Raw genomic sequence first — 26,608 nt, forward strand, 5'->3', positions numbered from 1 at the left:
GAATTGATACTTTTGAACTGTGGTGTTGGAGAAGACTCTTGAGAGTCCCTTAAACTGTAAGAAGATCCAACCAGTCAATCCTAAAGGAAATCAGTCATTGGCAGGATTGATGCTGAAGCTGAAAACTCCAATACTTTGGCCACCTGATGAGAGGAGCCAACTCATTAGAAAAGACCCTGATACTGGGAAAGATAGAGGGCAGGAGGAGAAGGGGATGACAGAGGATGAGATGGTTGGATGGCATCACTGACTCAATGGACATGAGTTTGAGCAAGCTCTGGGAGATGATGATGGACAGGGAAGCCTGGAGTGCTGCAGTCCATGGGGTCACAAAGAGTCAGACATGACTGAGCAACTGAACAACAAGGACTTTGCAGATGTGATTAAGGATTTACAGATGGGGGCATTGTCCTCGATAATCCCAGTGGGTCCTAAATATAATGAGAAGTGTCCTTACAAGAAGGAAGCAGGACTCACAGCCTGAAGAGAAAGTGAAGACAGAAGCAGGGATTGGAGGATGCACTTTGAAGATGAAGGAAGGGGCCATAAGCCAAAGAATGCAGGCAGGCCTTGATGCTGGAAGAGGCCAGGCAAAGGATTCTCCCCTGGAGCCTCCAGAAGGAGCCAGCCCAGCTGACATTGACTTTGGCCCAATGACACTGATTTCAGACTTCTGGTCTCCAGAACCATAAGAGAACAAATGTGTGTTGTTTTAAGCACTGAGTTTGGGCTGATTTGTTACAGCCACAATAGGAAATACATACAAATACAATAATAACAGCAACAACCATCAGCAACTTACTGAAGGACCATGATTTGTCAAGCAGTGCACTTAGATGTCTTGTGAATCAGAGTTCTTTTTAGATGAAGATAAGAAGCGGCAGAGGATGAGATGGTTAGACAGCATCACTGACTCATTGGACATGAATTTGTGCAAACTCCAGGAGATGGTGAAGGACAGGGAAGCCTGGCTTGCTGCAGTCCATGGAGTCACAAAGAGTCAGATACAACTTTGCACCTGAACAACAGAAATTCATTTCAAACTAGTTTGAGTATAAAGGAAATATATCCATACCCTGACTGTCCCCCATAAAATCAGGGCTGAGCTCTGGGGGTTCAAAAGTCAAAGGACATTCTGTGGGTCTCTCCCATTCTCCACCTCTCTTCCATTTCTTTGTGTCCACTAATTAGCTTCTTCCACACAAGAAGGGACATGGCAGCTGACAGCCCTGAGCTAATGGCCTCTCCGCATCCAGTGGCCCTGACTTTGCTGTATAAAGGGCTTTTCTCTCCTGGGTTTGCTATGTAAGAACCCAGGGAAGGTCTCTGGTTGACTAGGTGGCCAAGCATGCCCACCCTGTTACTAGGAGATGTAGTTTGCCTTCTTAGCACAGACAAGTTTTACCCATCACAGCTCGTCTTGTCTTCACAAAACCTTTGACCTCCAAAATGCTAATAATCCCTTGTGCAGATGACGAAGCCAAGGTTCAGAGAGAAAGGCACTTCCCAAGGACACACAGTTCTGTGCAGTGGGGCTGGAAGCTACACATTTTGGGAAGTGTAGAGCTACCTGCATGCTTTCTTTTTTTCTAGCATTTTTTGGGGAAATACTTTTAGATTCACAAGAAGTTGCAAAAGTAGTGTGGAGATTTCCAGCACCTGGTTCCGTGTTTCACTGTGTCACCCAGTGATTTCATCTTACAGGATCCTAGTACGATATCAAAACCAGGAAGTTGACATGGATATAAAATGCATGTTTACTTCTGTGTATCTTATCACATGTATCTGTATAACTTATCACCTGTAGTTTAGTATGACACCACAATTAAGATGTAGAACTGTTCGGCTGCCACAAGATTTGTTTGTGTTACCCCTTTATAGTTTATCCACTCCTCCCTGTACCCCTCGGGCTTCCCAGGTGGCGCTCGTGGTAAAGAACCTGCCTGCCAATGCAGGAGACATAAAAGATGCAGGTTTGATCTCTAGGTTGGGAAGATCCCCTGGAGGAGGAAATGGCAACCCACTCCATTATTCTTGCCTGGAGAATTCCATGGGCAGAGGAGCCTGGCGGGCTACAGTCCATGGGGTCACAAAGAGTCAGACACAACTGAAGTGACTTAGCATGCAGCACACCACATCCCTAACTCCTGGCCACTTCTGCTCTGTTCTCCATCCCTACGTTCTGTCAACTCTGGTTATTCACTTGGAATCATACAGGATGTGAGCGTGGACCCTGGCTCTTTCCAGGCAGTGGAAAGCCCTAGGGATCCATCTGGTTCTTTCACTGGAGACTGGTATCCCGTGGCATGGCCATAGCACAGTTTCTTTAACCATCCGCTGCTTTAGGGCCCTTTCAGTTGTTTCCAGAGCCTGTGCTGTTCCCTCTGAGCCCTGTTGCTTCACGGAAAATGAGTAGGAGGAGAAATTATTAATTGGCCTGGCTGCAGGCCAGGGCTGTAACTATGATGAGTGAGTTACACTCTATCCAGGAGGGTAGCTGGAAGGGATGGATGAAGGCTTAGGGAATGTCATAGGGAGCCAAGGCTACTGACCATAGATTTTCTTGACAGCTTTGTAAATTTGGGGACATGTTTTCAAGACTGAGCTACTAAAATATTTATCTCCCTGGGACAAAAAGTCCTAAGACTGCGATCCAGTCAACCCTGCTGTTCATCAAGGTGGGAGCCGTGAGGCTCTGAGTCCCTGCATTCACTCCTCCAGGAGCTGAGACTGGCGTCGTACCTGTCAAAGCTGACGATGCTGCCGGGGGGCACGCTGCGCCGGCTTCTGACCGTGGCTCTGCCCGCAGCCTCACAGGCTGAGCTGCTGGCCGTGCTGGACTCCGTGGGCCAGAAGCATCAAGACCATGCGGTGGAGAACGATGGCGGTGGAGTGCAGGCTGATCTGGGCAGGAGAGGGTGAGTGCAGGGTCAGCTGCCCTTGGAAAATGAGGTCCCAGTAGAAAGAACGGATGGGGGTGGTGAGCCGGACCGTGGGACACAAGCACACGCCTTCCCAGGGGAACGTCCTCATTCAAGGAGCAGACAGCATCCAGGGGTGTCATCATGAATCCTGAAAGTCGTGGCCAGCCCAAGGGTTTTGTCCACAGCTTCTCTTTTCATCACCAGTTCACTTCCCAATAGGATCTTAAGACAGTAATTTCCCTTGGGCTATAAATATGCCATATACACAAGTAAATGCATAAGGGAAAAAGGCAAAGAAACACCATGGTTCTATCAACTGGAGAAACCGGCTATTAGCATTTTGTTACAATTCTTTCTCCAGAATGGGTTTGTCTGCTGGCTTGTATTAGTGTGTGCGGTATGTGTGTGTGTGCGTGTGCGCTTGAGCACACATGTATAGGAATCCCAGTATATACAGCCTTACCTCCTGCTTTTCAGAACCTTATAGCAGAGGCAAATTTACTTATTACCTTTCAGCTCTTGTCCACGTGCAAACGTCTTCCTAAATATCTATTTCGACTCTTTCTGCTATTTTTATTAACAATTTAAGATTCATGCTTTTCCCAGTTATAGAAACATCTCCATAGATGTTATTTTTCATAGCTGCTTATTATTCTACTGAGGTGTGTAGCATAGTGTATGTAATTGTTACTCTATCGCTGAACATTTAGTCTGGGTTCATTTTTCCTCAATTATGGATAAGGCTGCATAGATACTTTAGGGTCAAGTTACAGGTGTGCAGTTTGTCAGTTAGGGTCTTTATTAAGGAAAGGCATGAAGGGGGACCTTGGATAAGGTGAGTATAGGGCAGTCAGCGGTGCCACTTGAGAGCAGAATTTGTTAGGGGTGAGGCTGCAAGGAAAGCCATGACCAACCCGGAAAGTGCTGAAGGCCAGGCAGCAAAGCCCAGTCCTCAACCAGGATCCACAGGAGGCTAGTGAAGGGCGTCTTGACGCCCGTGAGTCTGTGGAAATGGCATGACTGTGTGGACACGTGTGTATGCAAGTTATTTTCCCTGACTTGTAAAGGCGTCCCTGACTCACAAAGGCAAGATGTGCAGCAGAGGGCTAAGAGTAGGGTTGGGGTGCAAGGAAGGATGGGAGTGTGAGAACAGCTGTAGGGGAGGGGAGGGAGTCTGCAGGGGCTGGGAAGAGCAAGCATTCCTAGAGCTGGAGGGACCCAGCACAGGGGCCAGGGGCTGGATGTGAGTGTGGTGATGGGACTGGGGGTGTGGGCGTGGTCAGGGCTGGTGTGGGCGTGGTCAAGGCTGGGTGTGGGCGTGGTCAGTGCTGGTGTGGGCGTGGTCAGAGAGTTTCCTGTTTCAGCCTGCTTTCTCTAGTGCAATCAACACACAAACGGCAGGTACTGGTGGTAACCCTGGAGCAGGACCCTGAATGGTCACAGCCTGGCCCAGCGTGGGTGAGGGTTCTTCACCACTCCCCGCTCTGCCCTCCCCGCGGCCCCTCTCAGCACCCACCCCCACCCCACCCCCCACCGCCCCATAACTGCGCAGTGTGAACCAGCAGAGGCAGAGTATGAACTGGGCCAGAGCCAGGCACCAGTGGACACTCGATCCTGTAGTGACTTGACTTGAACCCAAGCCCGTGGACATCTCACTCCCCCTGTTCTGTTCACTGCCCCTTCTTCAGGTGAGAATCACGTGGCACTCAGGCTCCCTGCCTTACCCACCTTCTAAGCTTCCATTTTACCCTGTTAATCTTCTTATTCATGTATTTATAAAACATGTATGAGCTCCTAGTATGTCCACTGTCTTAGGCACAGGTGTAGGTGGGAGAGTAAGGGACAGTCCTGCCGCCCGGAACGTCCACTCTGGGGGAGATGGACCACACACAAGCCAGTGCAGAGAGCTCTTTGCTTCCAGAATCTTCCATGCATTCAACTGCTGGGATGCTCAGACTCAGCTCAAGTGTCCCCACATCTCAGCAGCCTCCCTCTATCTGACCGATGTCACGTGCTACCTGTCTGTGACCCCTGGACTGGGGACCCTTTGGGGCAGAGATTGTGTCTTGACTTGGCCAGCGAGATGCTTGAACAGTGTTCACAGAGTGAGTGAGCTAGCAAATGTGACTACTCTTGGGGTTTTTCCTGTCAGCCAAACAAAGGTCATACTGAAGGAAGGAGTTCCCAGAGGTCTTTTTAGGATTATGCATCACTTGAAGGTTCTGTTCTTTTTGAAAATATAAGAATGTCCCTTCTTGCCTTCAGGAAACACCAGGGCTGGTGGCAAGCCTTAGAGAGCAAACTTCGAGGAGAACTGATAAACAGAGGATTAGAGAAGATGCTCTGGGCCCAGAAGAGGAAGGAGAGGTAATGAGGGGATCTGTTCAGGTGGGCTGCAGAGGTTGTCAGCCAGGGTGCCCATGAGCCGGGAAGGGGTGGGGGAGGCGACCGCGAAGTGTGTTACTGCGGACACACCACACTCCTTCCCTCAAGACAACAGTCTTTATTTGAAGTGGGCTTAGTTTATGTTTCTTTCAAGGGAGAGCATGAACACAGAGCCATACTACCAAAATGGGCTTAGTTTAAAGTGAAGTAAATCAGACAGAAAGACAAATATCAAATGATAGCACTTATATGTGGAGTTTTAAAAAAAATAATACAAATGAACTTACTTGTATAACAGAAATAGATTCACAGCCTTAGAAAACAAGCTTATGGAACCAAAGTAGAAAGAGGCGGGGAGGGATAAATTAGGAATATGGGATTAACAGATACAGACTACTATATATAAAATAGATAAGCAACAAGGATTTACTGTATAGCTCAGGGAACTATAGTCAATATCTTGTAATAACCTATAATGGAAAAGAATCTGAAAAACAATACATATACAAAACTGAATCACTTTGCTTTACACTTGAAATAAACACAATATTGTAAATAAACTATCCTTCAATTTTTTTTTTTTAAAGCAAAGTGAGCTTAGTCTAGGAGCTGAAGATAAGCTGCCTGCTATCAGTGGGAGAATGTTCTATCATTTATTAGCATTTTAATTGCAGTACTTATTTTAACTAATGGCTCTTTTTAAATGGAACCTCATTAGGAGAATTATTCCTTACAAAGGCTTAGATTTTATAGTTTACGAAGTCCTTTCCCATCTTGTTGCACTGAGCCTCCCCGCTTCCGGAAAGTGGGAGAAATACCATGGTCCCGTTTACCAGCTCGGGGAGGTCAGAAGAAGAGAAAGACCCCCACTGATGAAAAGTGGCCGTGGGATTTGGGGGCACTGAACCAACCCCTCTGTTTCCCTGAGCTTCCAGGCCACTGCTCTTTTCACTCTGTTGAGTACCTTTCTCTTTGAGCTGCGGTGACGGCACACCTGGAGGGCAGAGGGAAATTGGAGGCAGGGTGGTTTTAGATTGCTGCAGACAACAGACGCAGGAACTCGTGTGTTTCCCACTAGAAATTTGGTAAAAGAGTAACATGAGTGACGAGAGTTATGTTAACCCGTTTGAAAGTAACAGGTTAAAAAGTGATAACCAAAATGTACTGTGGAAACAGTGATGCCCACGGGACGTGGCCGAGTCCTGCACCTTCCAGAAGTTCTCAGGGTGAAGCTGCAGGGACCAAGCCTCCCAAAGAGTCCATGATAAAAGTCTCAGAGCCGTTGATAAAGGGCTGGATATCAGAATTTAGTCCCAGAGGAATTAGATCAGGGTATTGAGCCCAAACCAAGAAAATTAAATTCAGGCCATATAAAGGGAAAGCGCTCCACTAAGGACTGGAAGTCAGGGTCCTAGAGTAGGATGAGGTTGGGAGAGCAAAGGCATTCCTGGGCTGCAGTGATGTCAGTGGGCGAGTACAGATCAGGAGGACCCTGGGCCCATGGTGCTGGACCACCATACCTGCCTTTTCTCTGCCTCAAGGCGCTGTGGACGGATGGTGGGAGGAGCAGAGACTGTGAGCCAGAGGGAGCTGGTGGAGCTGTCTTTGAATCCTTGCTCAGATGACACAGCTGCCAGGGCAGGCGTTCACGGTGACGGGGTTGGAGCCTCAAAGCCACGTCTCTTCAGGAAGGGCCCATGAGCCTACCAGTCAGTATGTCAGCCCGCAGTGACACGACCTTGTCCTGCTCTGCTTGGGCAAAGGACCCTGTGGCTTTCAGGTCGTATAGGGCTCTCGGAGGGAGTCAGAGCCACTTTCAAGGGCAGCTGGGACTGAGGGAAGGGACCGCTCACCGGCAGGATTCCAGCAATCCTTTTATAGATACTCCCCCAGTGTGTCACTCTGTTCTACTTCAGACACATTTTACCTAACTTCTAACTGTTGCCTTACACTCAGATGTTACCAGCCTGCATTTAGTGTGAGGCCTACAGGCAGTGGCATCCTGGACAATGTATCCCAATTGTCTGGGGGGAGACGGGGAAGCTCTGACTTGTAGCATCTGTCAGTTTCCATGGTGTGAAACACCCCCACCCTGGCTGATCCCAAGCTGACAGCAGGCTCACCAAACTGGAGAAGTGAACAGTTATGAGTCAGAGTGAGCCGTCTGCAGCCGCCCCTGCCGTGGGCTTCAGCTAATCTCAGGGGCCACCCTGGCAACCCCAGAGAAAACCCTTTAAAGTGACACTTGACTGGGGACCCAGGGACCAAGAGGGGGGTTTCCTGGAGAACTCTGTCGGCACACTCAGGAGAGTCAGTTGCCAAAAAAATGTCCAGTCTGATTTTCTGTTCTCTCTTTAGCATATTAAAGAAGACGCGTCCCCCTTTCAGAGAAAGAGTGATATTCTCTGGAAAAGGAAGTTGGCCACACCTGTCCCTGGAGTCCATTGACGAACTGACCCCGGTGTCCATTGTAGGGGCAGAAGCTGTTGATCTATTAAACACGGGTGAAAAGCTCTTTATCTTCAGAAATCCAAAGGAGCCCGAGATCTCACTGCATGTTCCTCCCAGGAAGAAGAAGAAGAACTTTCTGAACTCCAAGAAGGCTGCATGGGCCTTGGGCATGAACTAGCCGAAAGGAAAGTTTCTAGAGTCTGAAGACACAAAGATTTGTTTTCTCCTGCCCATCTGCGTGTGTCTGTTTATTATGTACAACTCGCAGGTATCGATTGTACATGAAGAAGACTGACACATCTCTAACCCTCCCCCTCTCCCACCATGACTTTCGAGGACTCAGTTCAGTCTGGTCCCGTGAATTCCCAGATGGCCCGTTCCCTTTAGCATCACAGGGGACATGAAGAGACAGGGGACCACCCCATGAACCCTCACTGCTTTCAGTCCCAGCTCACTGAGGATCTGGGGGAGACCCCTCCCAACCCCCAGTTCACATCCCCGAAACACCTGACTGAATTGTGGGCTGTGTGTCAAAAGGCAAGGCTCTCAGTTCTTGCATTGTGTTTGTTACATATTCTATCTTTATCAAGGGAACTTTTGATTAATAAATGCATTTTAGATAAAGCTACTCTCAAGGGAGATTCATTTTTGCTATCTGTAGGAACCATTTATTTACTTATTTTTGATGTTTGTTTTATTTTTTTTAACTTTTTATTTTGTATTGGAGTATAGGAAGGCATGGCAACCCACTCCAGTATTCTTGCCTGGAGAATTCCATGGACAGAGGAGCCTTGTGAGATACATACTGTCCATGGGGTTGCAAAAAATCAGACACAACTGAAGCGACTTAGCATACGTGCATAGCCAACTATGAAGAAAGACATGGCAATCCACCCCAGTATTCTTGCCTGGAAAATCCCATGGACAGGGGAGTCTGGTGGGCTACAGTCTGTGCGGTCACAAATGAGTTGGACATGACTTATCAACTCAACAACAAATAGCCAATTTACAATGTTGTGATGGTTTCAGATGGACAGCAAAGGGACTCAGCCATACCTGTACGTGTATCCATTCTCCCCCAAACTCCGCTCCCATCCAGGCTGTCACATGACATTGAGCAGAGTTCCCTGGGCTACACAGTAGGTCCTTGTTGGGTATCCATCTTAAATATAGCCGTGTGTGCATGTCGATCCCAAACTTCCTAACTGTCCCTTCCCCTTGTCCTTCCCTGCTACAACCATAAGTTCGTTTGTTGCTTTCTGTAGGAACCATTTATGTTTAGTCCCTTCTTGGGTTTTGGCCCTATATTGTGATGTTCGATGGAGATTTGCCCTTCATCATTCCAGGTGCCTGAAGAGGTGCCAGCCACTGGGCTGCACCATCTCCAACTCAAATCAGGAAACCCAGAGGCTTGAGGTCATAAAGCCAATAAGTAACTAAGTCAGGACTCACTGAAGATTTTACGGCCCCAAACTCTCGTCCCTTCTCCTGGACTCGGTAAATGGACACATGCTTGCCCTCGCGTGTCTGCCAGCAAGCTGACTGCACACAGGTCCTTGTCTTTCACAACGTGCTTTCCTGAAGCTCTCCATCCTCACAGTGGTGGTTGGATGAGCATTTCTGAGAACCAGGCAAAGAATACAGTTAGAATCGTATTAGGTCTACAGTTACCAGGGGTCTTTCCTGACGGTGGGAAATGATCGGGCAGGGAGTCGTGTCACCAGCAAGAGGAAGAAAAGGGATCCCAATGATGAAGCATCTTTTACAAGAGAATCGCTTCTATGAATAGACCCTTCCAGCAACTTGAATCCACTTATTAATCCTTGATGATACCCAGCAGGTAGGGATAACTACTCCCATTTTACACCCAGGAAAGCTGAGAGTCAGAACATTTAAGCTTCTGGCAATCACACCACCTGTAAAGGAGGAATCCTCACTTTGAACCCAAGTCTCCTAACTTTCAGACCTTACCTGCCTGGAGACTCTGCATTGCCTTTGGCAACCTAAAGGCCAAGTGTTTGGCCAAATATTTATTTATTTAGCTTCAGCAGGTCTTAGTTGCAGCAGGCAGGATCTTCCTTGCAGCATGCAAACAGTTACTTGCAGCACGTGGGCTCTAGTGCCCTGACCAAGGATTGAACCAGGGTCCCCTGCTTTGGGAGTGCAGAGTCTTAGCCACTGGATCACTGGGGAGACCCCCTGAAAGTCAAGTCTTATTTGCAGTTTTCCCATGGGCACCATGCAGCATGGTGATCAGGGACATTTACTGGGGGTGACGCTTCTTCCAGGGAACTCTGTGGACCCTTATAGTGGCTGCCAGTTGACCACATCACTGCTTTAGTGGATATGCACAAGTAAGCAGTTAAAATGCAGGAGAGAAAAGTGAATGGGGTCAGTTTTCCTATCAGAAGATCAGGTGAGCAGAGAGGAGAGAAAGCGCAGTGAGTTTCACAGACAGGGTAGTGAAATGGAAAAGGCATGGTCTTTGGTATAAGCCAACACAGTTCAGATCTTGCTCTATTGCCTGTGAGCTGTGTGTCCTGGGTGAGTCACCTGACCTTTCTGAACCTCATTTTCTTCATCAACAAAGGGATAATGAGATTATAAGAATTAGATGAAACCGAATCTGTGAAGCGCTTGGTGGTGGTGTAGGCCTGCCACATCTATGTCCTTCTGTATTCTTTGAAGGTGATCTGTTTCCTTTTCTAATAATTTCCTGATTCTAGCACTCAGCTGGAATTATGCATGACTGAAAGTAGATTGCACACAAAGATTTGAAAAAATATCTCAAAATTATGGGCTGAAGGCTGAATGAATAAGCTATTAGCAACAACAGGAGGTGTTCAAACTGTTCAACGTACAACATTTGAACCTAGTAATAACTCCCTATGTTAATAGACAGAGAAAGACTAACTATTGGTTTAAGTTCTCTCAACTCACTGCATGAGAAATATGAAGACATGATGGGAAAGCTTGTGCTTCTGAAATCAGGTAGATCAGGTTTAAATATTGGCTCGATAACTTTTGAGCAAGTCACTTGACCACTCTGAACCTTAGTCCCATTATCTGGAAAGCAGAGGTCCTAATACCTACCTTAGGGTAAGGATGTCACAAAGAGTGAAGATATCACATATCATATAAAATGTTAGCATACAGTAAAATGTTGGTGTGCAATAGTGCATCTTATTTATTCTATTTTTACATATTCACAAAATTGACTTTTATGTTTCCTTTCATTCCTGTTTCCACCCTAGGTAAAGACAGGGACCCTCCCAGAAGGGCTGCATCTGCCACAATATATGGAAGGCTATCCATGAGAGGCTGCCATGAGAGCCAGACTTCAACAGTATGTGAACTGTGAACTTCCAGATGTTCAAGCTGGATTTAGAAAAGGCAGAGGAACTGGAGATCAAATTGCCAACATAAGTCTGATCATTGAAAAAGCAAGAGAGTTCCAGAAAAACATCTGTTTTATTGACTATGCCAAAGCCTTTGACTGTGTGGATCACAACAAACCGTGGAAAATTCTTCAAGAGATGGGAATACCAGACCTCCTGGCCTGCCTCCTGAGAAATCTGTATGCAGGTCAAGAAGCAACAGTTAGAACTGGACATGGAACAACAGACTGGTTCCAAATCAAGAAAGGAGTACGTTAAGGCTGTATATTGTCACCCTGCTTATTTAACTTCTATGCAGATTACATCTGGTGGAGGCAATGGCAACCCACTCCAGTCCTCTTGCCTGGAAAATCCCATGGACGGAGGAGCCTGGTGGGCTACAGTCCATGGGGTCTTGAAGAGTCGGACACAACTGAGTGCCTTCACTTTCACTTTCCACTTTCATGCATTGGAGAAGGAAATGGCAACCCACTGTAGTATTCTTGCCTGGCAAATTGCATGGACAGAGGAGCCTAGTGGGCTATAGTCCATGGGATCACAGAGAGTCAGACATGACTGAGCATGCACACACACACATGAAAGCCTTGCTGTGGGAATTTGGGAGTGAGATCCAACCTGACAGGATATTTGGGAACAGCTTGGAGCTTATGACTCCAAATATTTACCTCCAGACTGGACTTCTTCTTGGGCTCCAGACCCTTTTGTCACAGATGCCTGTCCAACCCTGAACCCACTGGCTTCCTAGAAAACCTGTTCCACTACAGAGGTCCCCTCTCTGAGTGGATGGGACCAAGCCAGAAACCTGCAAGTCATCCTAGACATCTTCTTGTTTCTCAGTCCCCCAAATATGATGACCAGATCTTGCTGATTGTACTACCGCCTTAGCACAGTGGTATAACCTGTGCCCTCCCTCTCCCCTCCATTCCTGTCTCTCCCAGATGGTGCCAGCATCCTCTCTTCTGGGTTGGCTGCAACCAGTCTGTTCTATGGTAGCCATATCTAAGTCACTGCCTTGCCGAAAAACTTCCAAAAGACTTCCAAAAACTTTTCATTACTTACAAGACCTCCATGAATTGTCCTCTTATAGCCTTCCTATCTGTGTCTATAAGGGAAGTCTTTACTTTCCAAGGAGCCATTGAGTGGTAATGAAACACAAAGAAGAAAGTGAATCTGGATTTCCATTCTGGATCTGCCATTTACTATGTGGCTCTAAAGAAGCCACCTAACTTGTTATTCCTTTCTTATAATAGCTTTATCTGGTTTTGGTATTAAGGTAATGCTGATCTCAGAATGATTTAGGAAGTGTTTCCTCTGTTTGTACTATCCAGAAGTGATTATGGAGAATTGGATCACTTCTTCCTTGAATAATAATAATCATATGGAATAGTTTCCAGTGAGTCCATCTGGATCTAGTGCCTTCTGTTTTGGAAGGCAAGAAATTATTTATTCAAGGACTTCAATAGATATAAACCAGTTTAGATAGTCTTTTACTTCTTGTGTGAGTTTTGGTACTGTGTGTCTATCCAGAAACTGGTCCATTTCATATAAGTTATCAAGTATGCAGCAGAAAGTTTTGGAAAATACTTGTTTGTCTTCCTTTTAATATACATGAGAATAGTTGTGATGACCATACTTTCATTTCTGATTCATAATAGCTTATTCTTTTTCTGTCCATTGATTAACATAACTACATATATAGCAATTTCACTGATTTTCTTCAAGAACCAGAACTTATATAAGAGCCTCATTTTCTTGATCTTTTATTGTCCTATTTTTAATTTCCTTGACTTATGTTTAAATTTTAGTATTTCTGTTTTTCTAATTTTTTTTCTATTTAAGCTTAAATGGCAGTCTCTTGCAACCCCCTATGGTCCCCTCACCTCTAATTTCTTCTTTTCCAGGAGAAACTTTTAGTTCTTTAGCTGTTTCTTGTGGCATCAACTTTTATATTCTTAGAACATACTGCAACTTCTCAGTGCTGTATTATTGAGAATATATATTGACCTTCTATTATAGCAAATGAGAGTTTAGCTCTCCTAGATACACACACATGTAAACACACATACACAGGTAAACATACACATCCTTCCACTCCAGTTATCTGATGTAATTAAAACACAATTTTCACTAAATAGTCAGCATTTTTATTAATAGCATTTCATTTGAAGTTGAGCCATGTAGTGAATTTTAATTACATTTCCTTTTTCTGTGTAACTTTTTGTTTTCCCTAGAGTTAATAATTGGCTAGAAACTGTAGTTATGGCTAAAAATGACTCCTTATCTTTTGGAGAAACATACTGAAATATTTATGAAAGAACTTATGTGATGTTAGAGATTTGCTTCAAGATAATATGGAAGGGCTTACTGGCCATGGGGGAGTAACAGACTGAATTTAAACTCCCAACTTCAACAACTAGAGAACTCGACAAAATACAGGAGAGAACTATTTTCAGACACTGGGCAACAGGCCGCATGGGACTGCGATATTAGAAAGAAGGGAAGTAAATGAAGGAAGCTTCATGCCAGAGGGAGTTTTAAGGCTGCAGATCAGGGAGGGGAACCCAGGGCCCAGCAGTATCCTGAGGTGAGGAGACAGAGAATGGAAATCAAGGAGGCTGAAGCAAGTGGGATTTATAAGGCAGAATGTGGAGGGGAGACATAGAGTGAGGGAGAGAAAGAGAGAGAGGGCAAGTTAGTATCAATGGAAGGGCTCCCTTGAGTCTGTCTGAATACTGAGCCCTGTGTACATGAGGAGAAACTGTCAGCAGGGAGAACGAACCACCAGAAAAAGTAGTTTTCAAACAATTCCCAAAGCTCACCAAGGACTGGGAATATTTTCCATTCCCACTAGCCCGAGTGTGATGCATCGGCTGGTCTTCTGATGGATCTTGCTTTGGTAATGGGAAAAAATTAACTGCTCTGGGCCCATCATAGCAAAGCTTAAAAGCAAGTCTCAACAAATCTATAGAGACAGAGAGTAAATTAATATTTGCCTGGAATCATAAGAGATGGGCAGGAGCATGGGGAGTATGGAGGGTGGTGGCTATTGGGTACATTTTGGGGTAGTGAGAATTTTCTAATGTGATTTTCTAGCTGTGATTGCATAACTCTGTAAATATACTACAAACACAAGGAACTGTACACTTTCAGTGGATGAGCTTTATGGTATGTAAATTTTATCTTGATAAAGCCATTAAAAAGATTCAAAAAATAAAGAAGAAAAGGAGCTTCAGACAATTTAAACTGATCCCAAGTGACTTAACAGCATGACAAAACACAGCGCAAAGCCACTTAAAGGAATGCAAGATACTCCAGTGCCCAATAAGCATAAAGTCACCGGTGTCTGGCATCCAATTAAAAATACCAGGCATGCAAAGCAACAAGAATATAAGGTCCATAAACATGAAAAAACAAAACAAAACACCCATCCAATTGAAACTGTATTAGAAATGACAGATAGGAAAGTATTAGCATATGAGAACATTAAATCAGCTATTATACATTCCCTGTATGTTCAAAATGAAGGAGAAAATATGAGCGTGATGGGAGAAGTAGAAGATATAAAAGTGTTCTGGCAACTTTTGGATTCAGATCTGACATGTAAAGTGCTTAGAAGTCAGAACTTCTCTCTCTCCAACAGGAAGAAAAGCTGAAAAAACTGAAAGCCAATGTCTTTTCTGGGGCCCCTCAGAGAACTGAAGTCACAGGACAAACTCCCACCCTGAAATCTGAAGAGACAGGCCAACTGAGAGAGTCCCAGCAAGACCCAAGACTTAGACAGATTCTGTGTAAAGGGATTGGTTTTGTTGTTCAGTCGCTTGGTCCTGTCTGACTCTTTGCGACCCCATGGCCTGCAGCACGCCAGGCTTCCCTGTCCTCCACTATCTCCCAGAGTTTGCTCAAACTCATGTCCATTGAATTGGAGATGCCATTCAACCATCTCCTCTGCTATCCTCTTCTCCTCCTGCCCTGAATCTTTCCCAGCATCAGGATCTTTTCCGATGAGTCAGCTCTTCTCATCAGGTGGCCAGAGTATTGGAGCTTCAGCTTCAGCATCAGTCCTTCCAGTGAATATTCAGAGTTGATTTCCTTTAGGAAAAAGATGGAGACAGATATTCCATGCATGTCAGCACTAATCAAAGAAAGAAAGAAAGAAAAGAAAAGGCTGTAGTTATACAAGGAAGCAAATCAGACTTCAGAACAAAGGAAATTATCATGGATGAAGAAGATAATACATACTAATAAATGGGTCGGTTGTTCAGGAAAATAAAGCAATCCTAAATATGTATGCACCTAACAATAAAGTATCAAAATACATGAGGCAAAAAGTGATAGAACTACAAGGAGAAATATTCCATCTAACAGCAGCTGCATACACATCCTTCTCAAGTTCACATGCAAAATTCACAAACATAGACCACATTCTGGGCCATAAAGCATAACTGAAAAAAATCCAAAAGAAAAGGAATTATACAAAGTATGTTGTCATATCACAGTGTAACTATACTAGCCCCTTATACAGAGTGAAGTAAGCCAGAAAGATAAAGAACATTACAGCATACTAACACATATATATGGAATTTAGAAAGATGGTAACGATAACCCTATATGCAAAACAGAAAAAGAGACACAGAAATACAGAACAGACTTTTGAACTCTGTGGGAGAAGGTGAGGGTGGGATGTTTCAAAAGAACAGCATGTATACTATCTATGGTGAAACAGATCACCAGCCCAGGTGGGATGCATGAGACAAGTGCTCCGGCCTGGTGCACTGGGAAGACCCAGAGGAATCGGGTGGAGAGGGAGATGGGAGGGGGGATCGGGATGGGGAATAAGTGTAAATCTATGGCTGATTCATATCAATGTATGACAAAACCCACTGAAATGTTGTGAAGTAATTAGCCTCCAACTAATAAAAAAATTTAAAAAAAAAATCAAAAACAGAGAGAGGGCTGGAAAGCCTCATAAGTATTTGGTATTGAAAAACACACTTCTAAATAACACATGGGTCAAAAAGAAGTCTCAAGGAAAATTTTTAAAATACTTTGGGTTGAACGAAAATGAAAATGCAACTTGAAAAATGTATGGATGCAGCACAAACAGTATGTAAGGGAAAATGTATACCATTAAATGCATACAGTAGAAAAGACAAAAGATCTGAAATCAGTCATCTAAGTTTCTCCATTATAAAGCTGGAGCAAGAAGAGCATTGTATGAGACAGACTCAAATTTGAGGCTCTGTGTTGCCCCTGATGAGCTGTGGGATGCTAGACTAGCTTCTCAACCTTCATACTACTGATTTTATTCATCTGTACAGCAAGGATATGAAATAGTACCCATCTCATGGTTGTTGAAATGATGAAAAGAGAAAGTCAACTCCCAATGAAGTATGAAGTGTTAGTCACTCAGTTGTGCCTGATTCTTTGTGACTCCATGGACTGTACCTGGGCAGGCTCCTCTGTCCATGGGATTTTCCCAGGCAAGAATACTGGAGTGGGTTTTCATTCTCTTCTCCAAGGGATCTTCCCAACTCAGGGACTGAACCCAGGTCTCCTGCATTGCATGCAAATTCTTTACCATCTGAGCCATCAAGCCTTCTGAGCCAACTCCCAATGCCCAGCGCATATTAAGGGTCTAACAAATGATGACTGACTGTGTTGTTATTGATGTCTTTGTGGCAGTACAGCCTAATATAAACATTCTATATTTCATTCAGTTTTACTGTTGTTATTCAGTTGTTTAGTGGTGTTGATGAATAGTTAGGAGAGCTTTAACAAATATAAATAAGTAAAAAAAAATGCAGACTTATGGGAGATAACAGTGTTTAGCATTTAATCAATGTCTGTTCAGTAAAGGAATTAGTGAAACAAGAAAGAAAGAAATGAAAGAGGGAGGGAGAGAGGGAAGGAAAGAGGAAGGAAAGAAGGAGCCTTGTTTTGCAAGTGATTATGTAGAAATAATAAAAAAAAAATAAAGGCCTTGAGAAAGTAAAGCAAAATGTTAAAATTACTTGCCCCCGGAGAATTGATTACAGATGATTTTCTTTTATTTTTCCTTTGTGCTTCTCAATAGCTCCAAAATTTGTTAAAATGAATCTCTATTGCCTTTGTAATCAGATAAGAGCAGAGAATGATACCTAAAATCAGAGATTTGGTATAAAGAACATGATTTTCATTATTTGCCTTCTAATCATATTCCTGGTTTAGAAGTATCTAAAACCCACTTCACATAACAATAATGAACCATAAAATCAACCTTCCTTACCAGTTTTTCTACTGTGCTATGATTGGGTAGATTTGAGTGATCAGCAGACACTCGTGATTTCGGTTAGAGATTGAGTTCTGCTGCATGTAACAGGAATAAAAGGCTTTAGTGAGGTAAATAAGATAGAAGTTTAGTTTTTTCTCACACAACACACACTCTAGAAGTGGCATCCAAGCTGGGACAGAAGTTCCACAATGTCACCAATGCCATCTTTCTGCTCAAGCCATCCTAGGTGCATGGCTTCTATCCTCACGATTATCTCATGGTCCCAGGATAGCTGCTGCAACTCCAGTCATCACATCTTCATTCTAGGCTGTGAGAAGGAGGAAGAAGAAGAGCGAAATGTACCAACTGTGGCAGCTCACTTTAAAAAACTTTTCTAAAAGCCCCACTTCTTAAGGTCTGCTGGCAAATTACTGGCCTGAATTAAGTCATATGACCACCCCAGTTACAAGGGTGGATGTGAAATGTCATTTTGAAACTGGCTTTCTCCAAACTGGGCTTCCCAAGTGGCCCAGTTGGTAAAGAACCTGACTGCCATTGAGGGAGACATAAAAGACGTGGATTCAATTCCTGGGTCAGGAAGATCCCCTGGAGAAGGAAATGGCAACCCAGTATTCTCACTTGGGAAATCCCATGGACAAAGGAGCCTGGTGGGCTCATGAATAGTGGGACATGACTGAGCACACACGGAGAAGAAGTTAAATAGGAAAGGAGAAAAGGTTTGGGTGGGCAACTCAAAATCTCTGCCAAATTCTTGTGTGGCCAATGGGAGACCAGATATAGTTGAGAATTTTCTTACGGGGAAAAAAAAGCTAAGGCTTCTGTGTGCCATTTCTTCTACGGACATTCTCATTTACTCCTCAAAACTCTTTAGACTCAGCATTGGATATTACTATTCCCATTTACCTCTGGAAACTGGGACTCAGAGTAAATTTGTCCATGAGACTTCACCCAGCTTTGCAAATTCCATCTGGGTTTCTAACTTGGGTGTCTCTGACTCCAGAGCCCATGTCTTTCCTCTGCACCATTCTGACTCCTCTGGTCTGCAAATGGAGTCACCATTCACTTATTCTTTCAACCGTTGGTAAGTGCACTGGGTAATGGCACATAGTGGATACCTAGTGAATATTTGTCCAATGAATGAATAAGTGCCTGCCTCATGGGGAGGAGCTCATTGTCTTCTTGGTGAGTGGGATGCTCAGACGGGAAGGGAACTCAGGCTTGAAGAATCGTAGTGCAGATGGGAAGATGAGGTGAAGAAGTTCCAGGGGAGAAGGGTCAGGGTGACGGGGGGGGTCCTGAAGACAGGGCTGGACGTGTCTCAAAACTCAGTGTCCCTGGGGAGAAACAAGCTGGGGGCTCAGTCGGCATCTGTGGGACCCCCTCCCCCCAATATCTTCACCAGTTTTCAGCCCCTCACTTTCACTCTCTGGTCTCCTTCTCAACAACTCAGTTTTGGCAATTTATGGAGTGAATGCCCATAAAGTGCCCACCTCCTGATGGGCAGGAGACTCTGGCAGTTCGTCCTGAAGCGCCAATTTCATTTTTCGAATTACATGAGCTTACTCTTCCCTGTTGGTGAATCGGCGGAACTTGAGATGGCCAAGGGCTGTCTGTGGACTCACCCTCAGGTCTCCAGCTCCTGGGACAGTAGGTTGTACTTGCTTTGAAGGTGCCCACACTTTTCCTAGAATTGTGCCTCTTGAAAGTGAGAAGGCGGAAGTGTGTAGGAGGGGTATAGGTATATGGATGGTGGAGTTGTATTCTTTCCAGAGAAAATAAGTATAAATCTCAGGTGGCTACATGAAAGCAAGGGTTAATCTCATTCCTCCTCTAGTGGGTTGAACATTTGACAATTTACAGACACAGGTTACAAACACAGATTTTTCTCCTCTTCAGTTCAGTTCAGCCGCTCAGTTGTGTCTGACTCTTTGTGACCCCATGGACTGCAGCACACCAGGCTTCCCTGTCCATCACCAAGTCCCTGAGCTTACTCAAACTCATGTCCATTGAGTTGGTGATGCCTTCTAACCATCTCATCCTCTGTCATTTCCTTCTCCTGCCTTCAAGCTTTCCCAGAATCAGGGTCTTTTCAAATGAGTCAGCTCTTCACATCAGGTGGCCAAAATATTGGAGTTTCAGCTTCAACATCAGTCCTTCCAATGAACACCCAGGACTGATCTCCTTTATAATGGACTGGTTGGATCTCCTTGCAGTCCAAGGGGCTCTCAAGAGTCTTCTCCAGCACCACCATTCAAAAGCATCAATTCTTTGGTGCTCAGCTTTCTTTGTAGTCCAACTCTCACATCCATACATGACTACTGGAAAAACCATAGCCTTGACTAGATGGACCTTTGTTGACAAAGAGCCCTAGCAAAATCAGTGATTTCTTAGTTTTAAACACAGGTGTTTCCAAAGTTTCTCCCTCCCCACTTCTCCACCCCTGCCATGTTGGTCTCCGGGAGAGGGAAGCACCCAAGGGCTTCCTGAGGGGTACGACCAGCCGACTGATGTTTTGTTGTCAGTTTCCACCCCAGCTGCTGACCAGGGTGCCCACACTGTCATCCATGCTTGCATCCCCTCATCACACCCCTGGCTCAGCCAGGACCTGCACCCTTCCCTGACCTCCCTGTAGCACGCCTGCATGGAGATGAATTCCCTGGCACTGTCCAGTCCACCACCACCTGGACCTCACGGGGCCAACCCAGCTCCAGCACCTCGATGACGATGTACCCTTTCCTTGAGGCTTGTGGTTCTCCTAGAGCCCCAGAAAGGAAGCAGGTACAAGTGCCCTCCAGATGCCTCTTATTTATCTGAGGTTCTATCCTTCCCCTTCCCCACCTTCGGGGTTTTGCCTGGAGAAGGTGTTCCAGTGTGGGATTCCTTCTATAAGACACTCTCTCAGCCTCCTCTCCTATTTTTTCCTCTCTCCCTCCTTCCCTCATGGTCTCACCTCCTGTTGAGTTTGAAAATGGTTTTTATTCTTAATATATCTTTGCCAGATCTTTGCCAGCTCTACTGTGCATGGTCTAATTTGTATATTCAGAATCCACCCAACTCTCGGATTCAAGAAACACCTTTGAGCCTCTGCAAACTTGCCTCTTGCAGTTGAAAATCTGGGTTTTAAACCTGGGTCTTCTATGATGTTCAAGAGATTATTCTGGAAGGCATTATTTTGCTGTGCCCACAGGCAAGGCACAGGGAGGTAAGAAAAGGGAACCAAATGCATGCTGGCAAAGGAGCTTACTTCCAGTCCTTCCAACTCATCTTAACTCAACACGGTCTCTCTCTCCAGGTGTCACCTTCCCCAGAGTCATGCTAGACATTGGTCCCGGCCTGCCCCCCGATTCCTTGAAAAGCATCAGTGTCTGTTGTGCTTCAGGGCCTTTGCACCTGATCCGTTTCCCTTTCCTGCAACATAAACGTGTGTACATGCACACACATAATGCATACATGACTTCCGTTGTAGGCTGATTTCTGCCAGGTCATTCTAAGGAGAAGACCATGCGTGCTGATTGTTGCTGTTTGTTCAGGGTGGACGGGAAATGAGCACAAGGAAGTAGGTGCTGGTGGCGGGGGACGGGCAGTCTTGGTTAGCCCAGAATTTTCTCTTGATCCACATTCAGGTGTCTGATAGGAACTCCACAGATGTTTGTTATGAGGAGGGACGTCTGAAAGGTAAGAATATTTCTGCATGATCTTAGACTAAGCATTCCAATCATCAGAAGTTGATCAATAAAAAATTCCTTCCAGCCTGTGTCACTTAAGCAATGTGGGGGGAGGTGTGGAGGAATTGTTTCCATGGAAAGGCAGAGAAAACCATTCACTGGTGATACTGTTGAGGTTGGCAGTGGGCCCAGGAAAACTGAGGAGGGACCTGGGATAACTGTGTGGTTCCCATGAACAGGGGATGCATGAACTTTCCTTGCCACGATGAGTGGTCCTTTTGCCCAGAAACAGAGCTTTGAGGAGCCAATCCTGAGAGCTTGCTATGTGACCAAGAACTAGCCTCTCATGTGTAAGGTCCTACTTAAGTCTCATAGTAACTCTGCAAGTTAAGTACTAACATTATCCCCATTTTACAGATGGGAAAACTGAGGTACAACACTTAAGTAAGGCACACAGATGCAGGAATTTGCAGCTGAGGGAGCCAGGATTAGAACCCAGGCTGTCTACCTCCGGAGCCTACATCGTCATCAGGTGACAAGGATGAGTGGTGGCACAGAGGGGTAAAGACGTTGCTTCTTTTATGAGGTCCCACTGTGGGACCTCATAAAAAGCTGTGGGCATTGGAAAATGCAGACTCCTTACAGGAAGCTGAGATGTATGTCTTGGATGTAAAGGTTGGGGGTTTCCCAGGCACAGGCCACTTTCTAATTGCATGTCCAAGCCAGATATACCCAGAAGCTGATCTGTTTATAGGAATCACTAAGCATTTGCTGAATTGACTTGAAAATAAGGTGTTAACAAACATTACACCTCCAGGGACTTGTTTTCTTACCTAGAAAAGGAGCATAAGGATCTCTATTACCAAGCCTATATATGTGTAGGTTAAAAGAAGTAACAGAATCTCAGCTAACTAGAGGGGTGATGGGGAGGTGACAGCGTCCTGCACCTCGATGGTGGGTCAGAGTTCTAGAAAGCAAAGACAGGAAGTCCTGCGTATTGAGCACCTTTTGGAAAGAGCAACTTCCTGTCAGGTGGCCACATTCAATTGTAAGGACCTCACGAGATGAATATTCTGTTCAGTCAACATTGGTCCTGGCCTTTTCCCCAGCTCCTTGAAAAGTATCAGTGTCTGCTCTGCTTCAGGGTCTTTACACCTGATTTGTTTCCACTTCCTGGAATGTTTCCCTTCCCTGCAACATACACATGTGTACATGCACACACATGCACATACATACACACACGTGCCATCCTTATTCTTCTGCCTGGCTAACTTCCTTAGATTTCAGATGTCCCTTTTGAGAGGCATTTTTTGATATCTGGACCTAACATGCCCTCTCTTCACTGCCCTGTGGTCCCCACACGTCTAACTTTAAGTGTGCATCACCGTGGTTGCTGGTATACATCCGCGTGCCTGGGTGGCCAGAGACCAGTGGAGGCTGTGACTTTGCCTTATCTGTGGTCCTCACCCCCACGCATCCCTAGCACCTGGCACAGGGCTGGGCATTTACTAACTGCTCGACTCACGTTTGTCACATGAGGGCATGAATCACTTATCTTCTCTGGTTTCCCTGGTGGCTCAGATAGTAAAGAATCCACCTGAACCACAGCAGACACAGTTTTGATCCCTGGGTAGGGAAGATCCCCTGGAGGAGAAAATGGCTCCCCACCCCAGAATTCTAGCCTGGAGAATTTCCTGCACAGAGGAGCCTGGCAGGCTACAGTCCATGGGGTCGCAAGGGGTCAGACACGACTGAGTGACTAACAGTTGTGCTTTTCTTTGCATTTTCATGTGAGGAGAATAAGGCTCAGAGACATCAGTGACCTACTCAGAGTCACCCAGCTGGTGAGAGGGACTCTTGCTAGGCCTGGGACTCTGAACTCACAATGGCAGAGATATCAACAAGCCTTGAAAAGACTTCAAAATTCTGCAAAAAGATGCAGAGGCTGAGAAGAAAGCACATGAGGTCACTCCTGCATTCTAAACATGTACAAAGGTGGTGGTGGGGTGGGGAACCAAACGCATGCTGGAAGAGGAGCTTGTTTTCAGCCCTTCCAGATCATCTTATCCCAACGCATTCTCTAGCTCCAGCTGTCACCTTCCTCACAGACAAGCCTGACCCCTCTCTTTCAAATGACAACTCCCTCCAAACTCCTCTCCTCCCCATCTCTGCCTGTTTTTCTCCATACACCACCTGGCACATACCTGTGTATCTGATGGGTTGTGTAGGATCTGCATTGAGGCATAGGGGTGTCCATTCCACGCAAGCAAACCTGGGATTCAGGTTTATTCACTCACAGCTGTATCTCCAATGCCTAGAACAGTGTCTCACACCTAGAAGGCACTCAATTAAAGGTTGTAGGAATTTATGACAAAGGAAGAAATGAGTAAGTGAAGAAAATCTGCATCTCTCTGCATCTTACTTGTATTGATTCTTCTCTTAAAAATCTATATCCTCTCCGAGCAATATTGTTATGACAGTCAGACTAAAACTCTGCTGTTTGGAAAGGTCAGAGATGGCTGGAATAGCAAAAATTAGGTTTTAAAAATTCACTAGCCTGGATAAGTGTGTAGTGATGGGGAATGTTCAGACACTGAGGGTGGGAGTAGAAGTTGAAAGAGCTTCTCTGAAAAACCTCCTTCCCCACAAATTTGCCAGTAGTATATGCTGTCCAAGTGTTAGAATTTTGCCGATTTGCTCGGTGAGAAATTGCACATTAAGGTAGTTAAAAAAAACCATATTGAGGTATAATTGATGTGTAATAAATTTCACATGTTTAAAATGTACAATTTAATGCATTTTGAAGTATGGATACAGCTGTTAAACCATCATCAAAATCAAAATAATGAGCATACTTATCCCCCACAAAAGTTTCTCTGTGCCCCTTTGTAATCTCTTTCTCTCTAAAGGCACCTGGCAATCATTGACCTGATCAGATGCTATAAATTAGTTTGCAATTTAAAACATTTTATATAAATGGAACCAAACAGCCTATATCCTTCTTTATTTATTTCTTTCACTCAGTATAATCATTTTGAGTTTCGACATATCATCGTGTGTGTTAATAGTTGGATAGTGTGCATTCTTTTTATTGCGTGGTAGTACTCAGTTGTATGGATATACCGCAAAGTGTTTCTTCAGTTACCTTTTGATGGTCACGTGAACTGCTCCAGACTTTGGCTATTATGGGGCCCCCTGGTGGCTCAGCCAGTAAAGAATCCCCCCTCAATGTGGGAGACCTGGGTTTGATCCCTGGTTTGGGAAGATCCCCTGGGAAGGGAACAGCTATCCACTCCAGTATTCTGGCCTGGATAATTCCACAGACTGTACAGTCCATGGGGTTGCGAAGAGTCGGACACCCCTGAGCAACTTTCACTTTCACTTTGGCTATTACGGATAAAACTCTGTATGGACATGTGTTTTGTGTCTCTGAGACTCTTGTTTAGTTGCTAAGTTGTGTCCATCTCTTTTGGGACCTCATGGGACTGTAGCATGTCAGGCTCCTCTGTCCATGGGGTTCCACAGGCAAGAATACTGGAGTGGGTTGCCATTTCCTTCTCCGTGGGATCTTTCTGGACCAGGGATCAAACCCCCATCTTCTGCACTAGTAGGTGAATTCTTTACCACTGAGCCACCGGGAAACTCTTTTGGTTTTTCCCCATGGTTGTATATAGAAATATGATGTTAGCTATACTTTTTTCAGGGATGCCCTTTACCTTATGGAAGAATTTTCCATCAATTCCTACTTTGCTAATAGTTTTAATCAGAAATGAATGCTGTATTTTGTCAAATTTTAAAATTTTTTCATCTATTTCATATGAGATTTTTCTTTCCCATAATTTTTAGAATAAATTATATTGATTGATTTTTAAATATTAAATCAACTTTTTACTCTTGGGATAAACTCAACTTGGTCATGATATACTGTTCTTTTAAAATAAAATATCACTATTTGCAAAAATCTTGCTGAAAACTTTTGCAACTGAGATCACAAAGAATATTCATCTGTAATGTTCTCTTCTTCTGCTATCTTTCTGGTTTTGGAATCAAGGTATTGCTGGTTTCATAAAAATGAGTTGGAAAGTATATTCTTACTTTACTTTTCTGGAAGAAAGTATGGGGGAAATTAGATTTATTTCTTCCTTAAATATTTACTAGAATGCACAGGGAATTTTGGTACCTAGAGTTTTCATGATTTGGAGATTTATAATTAAAAAGTCAATGTCTTTAAACACATAGAAGCTTCTGTGTTTTTTTAAAAATAATCTTTGGTAGTTTGCATTTTCCAAGGAATTTTTTCTTTTCACTTATTGACATATTGTTTATTTATTGACATAAGGCTGTTCATAATATTTTCTTGCCATCCTTTTAATTTCTGTAGAATCTGTAGTGATGTTACTTATCTCATTCCTAGTCTTAATAATCTGTGCCTTCTTTGATTTTTTTTCATCATGATGAGCTTGGCTAGAGGCTTATCAAGTTTACTGACCTCTTCAAAGAACCAGTTTTTAGTTTTATTGATTTTTCTATACTGTTTTCTTTTAATTTCTTATCTTATTTTCATTATTTCCTTTATCTGACTTAATTCAGGGTTTTTAAAAAATATGGACCATTTTTAAGTCTCTTTAAGTCTTTATTGAATTTGTTACAATATTGCTTCTGCTGTTTTCATGTTCTGGTTTTTTGGCCATGACGCATGTAGGATCCCAGCTCCACAGCAAGGGATCAGTCCTGCACCACTTGCATTGGAAGGCAAGCTTCCAAACACTGGACCACCAGGAAAGTCCCTACTTCAGGTTTAATTTGCTCTTTTTTAAAAAAAAAAATCTAGTTTCTTAGGGGGAAATCTGAAGTCAAATCTTTCTTCTGTTCTAATGTACACAGTTAGTGATATAAATTTCCCTCTAGTAAATGTGTTAGTGACATCAACAAATTTTGATCATTTCTGTTCTGAATTGAGTCCATTTGGTTTCTTATCCTCCTCATTTTCATCATATTCCCTGATTCTTTACATGCCTGACATTACTTTATTGAATGATAATCATTGTAGCTTATTAGGGGTTCAATATTTCTGTGTCCAACTCTGCAACGCCATGGACTGGACTCCTCTGTCCATGGGATTCCCAAGGCAAGAATACTGGAGTTGGTTGCCATTTCCTTCTCCGGGAGAGCTTCCAAACCCAGGGATCAAACCTGGGTATCTTGCATTGCAGGTGGATTCTTTACCATCTAAGCCACCAGGGAAGCCCTAGATATGTTTGTATTCTTATAAATATCCTTTGTTTTGGGATGCAATTAATCACTTGGAGATATTTTGATCATTTGAGTCTGGTTTTTAAGATTTTGGCTCAGTGGTAAAGAATCCACCCACAAATGCAGGAGATACAGGGGTCTCGAGTTCAAGCCCTGGGTCAGGAAGATCCCTTGAAGGAGGAAATGGCAACCCACTCCAGTATTCTTGCCTGGAGAATTCCAAGGACAGGGGAGCCTGGAGGACTACAGTCCATGAGGTCA

At 44.3% G+C, this 26,608-nt stretch overlaps 1 protein-coding gene across 3 annotated transcripts in view; it reads left to right on the forward strand.

The window, feature by feature from the left end:
• The window catches only part of EVC2 (EvC ciliary complex subunit 2), a 153,132-nt gene extending 144,744 nt beyond the window's left edge, over window positions 1-8,388 (forward strand). For 2 of the 3 annotated variants that reach the window (XM_043447727.1, XM_043447729.1), the window contains exons 20-22: window positions 2,722-2,918; window positions 5,190-5,291; window positions 7,668-8,388. In XM_043447727.1, the coding sequence (XP_043303662.1) occupies window positions 2,722-2,918; window positions 5,190-5,291; window positions 7,668-7,938 (570 nt within the window). In that variant the 3' untranslated portion in view covers window positions 7,939-8,388. Of the gene's footprint in view, window positions 1-2,721; window positions 2,919-5,189; window positions 5,292-6,850; window positions 7,636-7,667 lie in introns of those variants that run through there. The other variant, XM_043447728.1, reaches the window with a different exon arrangement.
• The last annotated feature ends 18,220 nt before the right edge of the window (window positions 8,389-26,608 follow it).

The sequence above is a fragment of the Cervus canadensis genome, chromosome 26 (assembly GCF_019320065.1).
Source record: "Cervus canadensis isolate Bull #8, Minnesota chromosome 26, ASM1932006v1, whole genome shotgun sequence".
NCBI lineage: Eukaryota > Metazoa > Chordata > Mammalia > Artiodactyla > Cervidae > Cervus > Cervus canadensis.